General features: G+C 46.3%; 1 protein-coding gene across 1 annotated transcript in view; it reads right to left on the bottom strand.

Moving 5' to 3' along the window:
• Positions 1-1099: 1099 nt before the first annotated feature.
• The window catches only part of PLET1 (placenta expressed transcript 1), an 11110-nt gene continuing 2794 nt past the window's right edge, over positions 1100-9415 (bottom strand). The window contains exons 2-4 of the mRNA XM_007128290.2: positions 7113-7314; positions 3613-3674; positions 1100-1398 (exon numbers count right to left, since the gene is read on the bottom strand). Of these exons, the coding sequence (XP_007128352.2) occupies positions 1100-1398; positions 3613-3674; positions 7113-7314 (563 nt within the window). The remainder of the gene's footprint in view (positions 1399-3612; positions 3675-7112; positions 7315-9415) is intronic.

The following is a 9415-nucleotide window of genomic DNA, read 5'->3' as shown; positions in this document are numbered from 1 at the left end:
TGTGGAAGTTACCATTAGGGGAAAAATGACCAGTTTGCACCTGAGAAAAGTTAAAATTGAGAAAATTTTACTTTTATATCTGGCCTTAAAAATATACACACTCTCGGGCTTCCCTGGTGGCGCAGTGGTTGGGAGTCCGCCTGCCAATGCAGGGGACGTGGGTTCGTGCCCCGGTCTGGGAGGATCCCGCGTGCCGCGGAGCGGCTGGGCCCGTGGGCCATGGCCGCTGAGCCTGTGCGTCTGGAGCCTGTGCTCCGCAACGGGAGAGGCCGCAGCAGTGAGAGGCCCGCGTACCACACACACACACACACAATATATATATATACACACTCTCACCATTCCATTGATTTTTTAAAAAAATTTTTATTGGAGTATAGTTGATTTACAATGTTATGTTAGTTTCAGGTGTACGGCAAAGTGAATCAGTTTTACATATACATACATCCACTCTTTTTTAGATTCTTTTCCCATATAGGCTATTACAGAGCATTGAGTAGATTTCCCTGTGCTATACAGTAGGTCCTCATTAGTTACCTATTTTATATCCATTGATTTTTTTAATGCTCACATAAATGAATAAAATTAGATGACATTTTCTGTATTCTAAGTTAATCACTCATTAAAGACATGTTTGAATTTAACACATTCATTATTCTTGCTTGAAGCATAGCATATTTGGTATGACAGAAAATAATGCCTTTATACCATAATCTTTCCCTATCCTTGGCTACTCAGACATGGTACATTCTTATTTTCTTTCCCTTCAAATACTACTGGTGTTGCATCTAAACAAAAGTTTAGATTGACTGTGGAATTGGCTCTCGACATGTTAAATTAAGAGCCAGAATTCCAAGTTACACCCAGACCAGGTTACAAAAAGCCTAATTTGTGTCCTGAGAGATGCAGCTGAACAGCGGTGAGTGGACTGGCTACCCTCCACTAAGTGACCCTCAGGTCTCCGTTTGCGTCTGAAGCAGTGGCAGTAGAGTTGTACCTCTGAGCACGCAGAGTCTTCATTCACACAGGTCAGAGCCCTGGCTTGGGACTGAACATAGAAGGATGTAGTGGAGGCAGAAGCAATTGTCCCCCCAGCTTCCTTCTAGAAGAGGAGTTTGCTGGTGAGAAGGACGAGCAGGATCTGAATGGCATCTCTCATGGGGCTGAGGAAGGCTCTGTTGGCTGAGCTTTTGGCTGTGGTTCGGATTGTGGTTAGCTTGGGGGTTGTGGTTAGTTTGTGGGTCGGGCTTGTGGTTAGTTTGTGGGTCGGGCTTGTGGTTAGTTTGTGGGTCGGGGTTGTGGTTAGTTTGTGGGTCGGGGTTGTGGTTAGTTTGTGGGTTGGGATTGGGGTTGTGGTTGGCTTGATTGTGAAGATCTTGGTTGTCAAGTCTGAGGTTGTCCCTGGGGAAAAAAATGGCATCAGTACCTCTTTTGGGTGGTGAGTGGGCATTAGAGAAACGAGGCTAATGTGATGGAATGCTGGAGCCAGAGTTCATGGGCAGAATTCAGTGAACACTTTGCAAGGGCCAAGTGTATGTAGAGGAGGGGAAACTAGGGGTACAGGATGTTAAGAAACTAAAAATAAGAAACACTCTGACCTTAAGATCTATGGAAGAAGGAATTTATACTGAACTTACATAACTATTGAATTTGCTGTTGGGAAGGTAGTCTGCCTTGAAATGTCCTCATGTCCTTAATATTCTATTCGATCAATCAGTGCAAATATGATCCAGAGTGGTACAATTTTATTTATTTTTTGCTAATTTCAAAGTTTCCATGTAAAGGTTATAAGAACTAGACACCATCCAGACTTGAGGATGGCTGACTTTGCTTTAAAGGAAGTGGAAGGAGGCCCTGTCCAAATGCTTGAATCCCTTTTTGTGGTGTCTGAGGCATTGGTCATTTTCACAGGCAGTGATCTGACCACATGTTGATTCTCTGAGGTTGCCTTGCAGAGAAGCAGAGGAAGCCAGGCCTACATCCCTGGGGGGTTGTCTGATCCTGGAAAACTGGAGCTTGGCAATGATACTTCCAAGGGTCTGAGTGAACCACAGAGGGGACTCTTAAGGATGAAGAAGGGAAATGCCAAGTGATTTGCCCAGACCTGTACGTTCTGCCCACTTGCAGGGTGCCTTCCAGCTCTGTGGCATTGTCTTATCTCATTTAGCATTTCCTCAGGGAAAATGTTTCTGTAGCACACCACTGAGCCCAAAGTCTGAACAGAACCGCTTTATTCTCCTTTTTTAAAATCTGGATTTTATTAGCATGGAGCTAAGGAGTCCTGACTAGAGACAAACTTTTTTTTTTTTTTTTTTTTTCCTTTCCTAGCATCTATACGAATGTTCATTTCAAAAATGTCCTGGAGAAAGAAAATAACATCCCAAACTTTTCACAGAGGGGAAGCCACCAAGGAAACAGTTAAGGCTTTCATATAATAGTTTCATTAGGCATAATCACTTTAATATTCGTTGCTTAAAATAGATATGCCTTTGATCACATTTGCAATGCTTGACTGACAGGAAAATGGGCAGCGTACTAGATGTATTTCAGTGTTTGGGGGCTCACGAGGAAGACCTGTTATCTGGACACTGAGAAAGACTAATGTTACTTGTTCTTGGTTGAAGCTTGTATTTAAAAACTTCATTAAAAAAAGATTGCAGGGGCTTCCCTGGTGGCGCAGTGGTTGCGCGTCCGCCTGCCGATGCAGGGGAACCGGGTTCGCGCCCCGGTCTGGGAGGATCCCACATGCCGCGGAGCGGCTGGGCCCGTGAGCCATGGCCGCTGAGCCTGCGCGTCCGGAGCCTGTGCTCCGCCACGGGAGAGGCCGCAACAGAGGGAGGCCCGCGTATCACAAAAAAAAAAAAAAAAAAGATTGTCTTTATAGTTTTAAAGTAAGTTTAAGAAAAGTCGAGAAAGTATAAGATGGGGAATTTGAGTCCTCGTTTTGCCATTTACTTTCTGTGTGCCCTTGGGCAAATTACCTATCTTTTCTGAACCTCAGTTTCTTGAATTTGTTTTTGCTTGAGAGAGAGAGAGAGAGAGATAGAAGGAAGGGTGCAGAGAAGGGAGAAGGGCAGGGAGCCTCAAAATGGTTTGAAGTTGAGGACTACAGCCTGGGAAAGGCCAGTGGAAATTCCTGGTGGTTGTGCTGGAGGCCAGAGGCCACTCTGAGAACTAATGAAATTATTGGTTTTCTATGCTGTCAACCCTGCTTTGTGCAAATCTCCCTTCTCATCCCTTAAACCCTTCGGTATAAAGTCTGCTATACCAATGAAGGCTCTGTGTGAGGTGGTATTCTTGTGAAAATTGAGGAGGGAACCAACTTCCATATCCACGTCTGTGTGGTATTGAATGGAAACAGCTCCTGAGGAAGCGGCGTCTGGAGCCACAAGTGACCATGAGAATCGAAGGCCCCTTGGAATTGGCTTTTGTTTTCCACAGGGCACAGGTTAAGGGGTTGAGCTAATCTTATGTAGACCTCAAGGTGCTGGGAGACTCAACTGGTATCTGGGTAACGCATGATTAGAAGACTTTTTTCTAGGGCACCCACAAGATAATTTTCCAGGCTCTTGGATTTCACTGCCAGATATGTAAATAGACTGCAGAGGAACTTACCATTTCTTTTCAGCATCTTAAAAGAAACTCTAGCCATGTTGTGGAAATCGACAGTGAAGACTCTGTGGAGGGCAAATTGATGAGAGATAATGGTGAGGAATTCACAAGTTCAGCTCACTGCCTTCCCAGGGGACCCCAACCTCTTAGTTCCTTTTGTGCTTAAATTCTTTACAGCACAAGTAGCAGATCGTTCAGTACTGGTCTGCTGTATACTGTCTTGACCAAGATCTTCCACAGTTTTGCTCCAGACAAGATCATGTCCATCCCTCTCCCCCACCAACACCAGCACCCTAAATTCCCCACAGGCTGGTATACATGGCTGGTCTTTGTTCAGGCTAGTCTTTCTGCTTGTAATACCAGTCCCGGGCACATCTGCCCATAGACTCGACAGTAGCCTCTATGAAATTGTTTCTCCTGGTTGTCATGGACCCAGACAGAGCTCCATCAGAGAGACATGCCCCTCTACTGCACTGCCTTGCTGTGAGCCTCTCCCCTGACTGGAGGGCCAGCTCTTCGAAGGCAAGTTCTGTTGTCAACAACGCCTGACACGTAGTGTCATAGCTGCTTAATGTTCATTAAATGATCTGTACAGCTTGGTCTGTTGTTCTGATATCATTGGGTCCATTATTATATCAGTCTCTTGTTCCTACATTGAACAATTAATGAGAGTGCACTACATGCCAGTCACTGGGCTTAGTGCTGAGGGAACAGTGGTGAACACAGCAGGCGTGGTTCTTACCCTGGAGACTTTAAACGAATAGTCAACTGACAAGTAAGCGATTGCAGTCGTGATATGTGCTCTGACGAAGCAGTGGCAGTGATGAGAGTGAGTAAACAGGGAGCGGAACTTGATCTGGGGGTTCAGGGTGTGCTTTCTGAGGAAGTGCTGTGTAACCTCAGTAATGTATTTCTGTATAGGCCCTGCCTCGCAACCCTCATTGTAAAGTTCGGTGGGCAGGAACCTCTTCACGTTGCCTTTTGTGCGCTACTCAGCGTAGTGGGCTTCCCCCATCATATGTGCTGCTCCCCTCCCCTTGTCAGCCTCGCTGATCAAGGCTGCGTGTGTACATCGTAAACAAGCAGAGAGGCCAGTGCATCACAGCAGGTGCGAGTGAGGAGGGGTCTGGAGACCGCACTGTTGGTGGGACTGTGCTGTTTCCATTGAAGATTGTCACCACCGTTTGATGTTTTATCTGTTGTTGCATGGAGTGTGGAGGCCTTAAGGCTGTGAGATGAAAGGAAAACCATTGCCCTCATTAGCCCTGGCTGGCTTCTAAGGGGCTGCTGTCATCGTGAGGCTGGGTTGTAGCAGCTCCCTTTGGATTTTAGTCTTGCAGGTCGCTCTGTGGGCATAATGGCACCTCCTCCAGAGCCAGCTAGGTCCGGCCAGGCACGGGCATGGCTGGAGAGGCTGGAGTGACTTGGCACCATCACCATCTTTGCTGTCTACAGAGACTTGGTGGCAGTTCACAGTGGACATGGCCTGATGGTCAGACCTGCCCTTTCAGTACAAAATGGCAGTCTGAAAGTGTAAGGACCTCTCAACATTTGGTTCTTAACGTGAACTTGAAAATAAATCCCTGGCTGGGAGGGAAGTTTTTTGTTAAAGTCCCCAGGTGGCCTCACCTCAGAATCTGAGTGTGTCCATTTTGTGCAACAGGAGGAAGCCAGTTTTATTGTACAATCATCACACTTTCTGCCTGCAAGCCATTTCCAAAATGAATCTGTTTTAAAAAATGATTCTCTGTGTCATGGTGAAACCGAGTCCCCCTAAAACTGCGATCCCCTGCTGAGTTTATGATTAACCACTCTATCAAAAACTTTATTCTCTTTCTTGTCCCACTCTCCACCCCCATTCCCCTTAGGATTGAAGAGTATCAAAGAAACGGGGGGACTGAAGCCAAGCAGGACCCTGGGGGCCCGCCCTAGTACAAAAGCCCCTCCATGTCCCCCCATTTCTTGTTTGTAGAAAAAGGCTGTAGTCTCCTAGACCCCCCTCGAATTCCAAAGAGCAGACTTAAGCAGTTACTAATTAGGGAAGTGAGGAAATACAGAAACAAAGGAAAGCAGTCAAGAAAGAATACTTCAGTGATAAAACAGAGTCCTAGTTCTCCTCAGGGGATACATATAACAATCTGACACATATCTTTGAGTTGTTCTGCAGAAACTAAGACCCCTGCCCAAGTGGAGGATGGTGACTACATGGTGACCACAAGCACGTAGACCCCAGACTGGTTGGAATCAGAAGGTTGGTGAGTCAGATTCCTGAAGCATCACCCTGTTACCTCACCACCAACAACCAATCAGAAGAAATTCATGCCCCCTGCAAACTTCACCCCAAATGTGGCCTTTAAAAGACCTTCCCTGAAAGCCATTGCGGAGGCCGGGTCTTCTGAGCATGAGCCACCTGTTCTCCTTGCTTGGTGCCTGCAATAAACGCAGCACTTTCCTTCACCACAACCCGGAGTCAGTAAATTGGCTCTGCTGTGCGGCAGGCGAGTGGACCCAAGTTAGGTTTGGTAACAATGGGGGCTGAGTACCCCTCCTCCAGGCTCTTGGCTACTGGCAGCTTCTCTGCACCCCCAGTTTAGCAAAGGCTCCTGGAGGACTGCCCTGGGGGTTGGCAGAGAGGGGAACGCTCAGGTGGCCAGATGGTTTCAAGACAAGTGTCTTTATTTTTAACTGTTTGCTGCTGCTGTCCCCAACCCTGCCTGGCTCTGGAGTACTGTCTGCCCCAGACTAATAGGAATGAATTGGGTGGGAGTAGGAGGGAATATAGAGAATTTGAAGCAAAGTGGGTGCCAGTGACAAGGATTCTTTGCTTGACCAAACTTTAGTCAGGCTCTGGAAACTTCTCCTAGGCCCATCTGCGCACTTCCTTGTAAAATCCAGTTTTAGCCAGAATCCTCATAAGTCAGTTTAGCAAGAACCTCTCAACCTTGATATCTGATCACCTTTATTATCTGATTGAATTCCTCATCCTCTACTATCCCCCAGGTGATATCAGATCAGCTTGGCCTCCCTTAAGCAAGAATCCTGTTAGGTCAGTTTAGCCAGAGCCCCCTTATGGGTCTTGATGTTTCCTCCTAGTGATTTTGAGGAGACTTGTTCCATACTGAGGTATCTTTTCTCTTATTGCAATAGTCCTGAATAAAATCTGTTTTTGTTCATTCATTCATTCATTTTGTTTTAACTACTATCCAGCTCTGGTTTTCTTTAACACCAATTCTTTCTGTTTATGTTGAGCATACCTGGTGTGTGTGTGTGCCTGTGTGTGTGTGTGTGTGTGTGTGTGTGTGTGTGTGTGTGTGTGTGATGTGTAAACTTCTACAGATAAAGGTAGGACAAAGAAGGGTGAGGCAGAAAAGGAGTACAGCTACTGAATTATCCACATCATATCTGGATTGTATTTTGAGTCCTCCAAGGTCAGTATAAAACTGTACAAACATAATATGAAATTGTAAAAGCCCAAAGCAAATCATATATGGATAGGTTCTTACTGTAGCTTGACTGCAGTTATGTTCATGGAACTAGGAGATACCCATTTTGCCTTGAAGAGCTTGCTGTATGGGCTCTTCATGTGGTACAAGACGCTGCTGTTGCAATACTTGTCAGCTTTTTGCCAGGAGCCGATGACTGAGTTGTGCTGGTCCATTGCTTGCAGGACCACAGAGCTAATACTGTTATTCACAGGAACTGACACTAGGAGGAAATGAGAAGGAAACAATCAGCCATCTGTGCAGTAAGACAAGAGATGGGGGTCATGAAGTCAAAATTAAGTGTGAAAAAAGAAAGTTACAAGTAGTATGTAAATATAGTGTGGTCCCATTTTTGTGAAATAAGTTGAAAAAAGTCTGGAAGGAAATACATCAAGATATTAACTATGGAGATTTCTTGGTTGTGGGGTTATAGATGGTTTTTATTTTCTTCCTAGTTCTTCTTTGTGTTTTCCAAGTTTTCTACAGGAAAAGGTGAACAAAAGAAGACCTGTACTCTGGCCCTGGTTTTGCTACGTATCAGGGATGAGGTCCTGGCTGACTTTTAACCTCTTGAGCCCTGTTCCTATCTGCCAGATGAGAGTTCTGCCGTTCTTGGGTGGATGCATGTGAAAGGGTCAAGCGGGCCTCCTGGGAAGTGCTTCAAGAAATAAGGAACTGTTACTGCTAAGTCAAAGCAAAGCCTATTTCCTGGTTCCAGAAATGCTGATGTTCTTGGTCTTTGTTGTTGAGAGTGAGGGAAGGGGGCACCTCTGAGATCCAGAGGCCCTAATCCAGGTACCTAGTCCAAGTACCTGCCAAGGCCCTAATCCAAGTACCTCCAAGTAACCATTTAGTGTTCCCTGACCCCCTCCACTCAGGTGAGTCTCACTTGTTGACCTAGCCCAGCGTGTGTCCACAGGGACCCCACTCACACTTGTTAATTTCACCTGTTATTTTCAGCCTTCTGATGTATAATGGGGAGGGAATTTCAAGAGACTATTTCAGTTTGTCCATTTCCTCCCTTAGAAGATCCCTTCTGAACAAATTTCTCAATGCTAGGGTCCTCTCAGCCAGCAAATTCTTTTAAAGGCTTCTCCTTTACAAATTAAAGAAAATTGATCTTGTAGCACAATAGGATTAGAGACAGTCCTGGATCTGAATCCTAGCCCTAACATTTAAGACCAAGTCGCTTCACTCCGATCCTTGGTTTCTTTCCTGTTCAGCATTCACTCCACAAATATTTATTGAATGCCCGCTTTGCACTAGGGTTGGTTCTAGGTCTGAGGATAATGACATTATCTCTCATTGTATGGAGATCATGATACCTTATCTTGAAAGGTTCCTGGGCGACTGAAGAGAAGAATGTAAAGACTTTAAACTGGTGGGTGTTGGATAAGTTGCCATTGTTATTCTTAGCACAAAACATTTCTCTGTTCTGTTTGTTTTTGCCAGTCAAGGTTGCTGAGCCAGATCCCGCCCCCCATCCTGACTTGCTCAGTGAGAACCTGACATTTGTCCTAGATGTGTGTGCATGGTGGTGAGGCGGATGGTGATGAGCGACGGTGTCATCCAGTCATCAAGCCCGTCAGCTCTCCCCTGGGCTTGGCTTTGTCCTCTCTTCTGTTTTCCACCGCCCTCTCTGGCTTACATCTGCCTTTCATCCCTCCTAGTTATCTGTATTATCCTGATTCCTGGCCTCCACAGTCCCCTCCCGTCAGGCTTCAGCCTGATCCAGACTTCCACACTCAACACTTCCATCAGGACACACACCTGTCCAAAACCTTCAAAGTGCTCTTCTAGAGCCTCTAAGCGTTTCTGGTTTTATATTTCTGCTTCTGTTGCTTGCAGTACCCAGCGCATGGCTCTTTTGATCCTCATAACCCAGCTCACTCCACTGTTTCCACCCCCACTCCAGGGCAGCCAGGCTTCCTCTGCTTCTGTAGACACACCTGGCTTGCCTGCCCCTGGCCTTTGTTCATGTCTGGTGCCTGTCTGGAATCTTCCTTCCTTCTCATCTCACATCACATCCCCACTTAACTCTCCAAGATCCTACTGATGTCCCACCTCTGGACTCTTTTCCTCTCACTCCTGAATCATGTATTTTTTTTTTTTTTTATTGTAGAGTTGAGGACTTGTTTTTGTTTTTGTTTTTTTGCTGTATGTGGGCCTCTCACTGCCGTGGCTTCTCCCGTTGTGGAGCACAGGCTCCGGACGTGCAGGCTCAGCGGCCATGGCTCACGGGCCCAGCTGCTCCGCGGCATGTGGGATCTTCCCGGACCGGGGCACGAACCCGTGTCCCCTGCATCGGCAGGCGGACTCTCAAC

The sequence above is a fragment of the Physeter macrocephalus genome, chromosome 16 (genome assembly GCF_002837175.3).
Source record: "Physeter macrocephalus isolate SW-GA chromosome 16, ASM283717v5, whole genome shotgun sequence".
In the NCBI taxonomy this organism is placed as follows: Eukaryota; Metazoa; Chordata; class Mammalia; order Artiodactyla; family Physeteridae; genus Physeter; species Physeter macrocephalus.
This window is presented reverse-complemented; position numbering and strand designations above follow the sequence as displayed.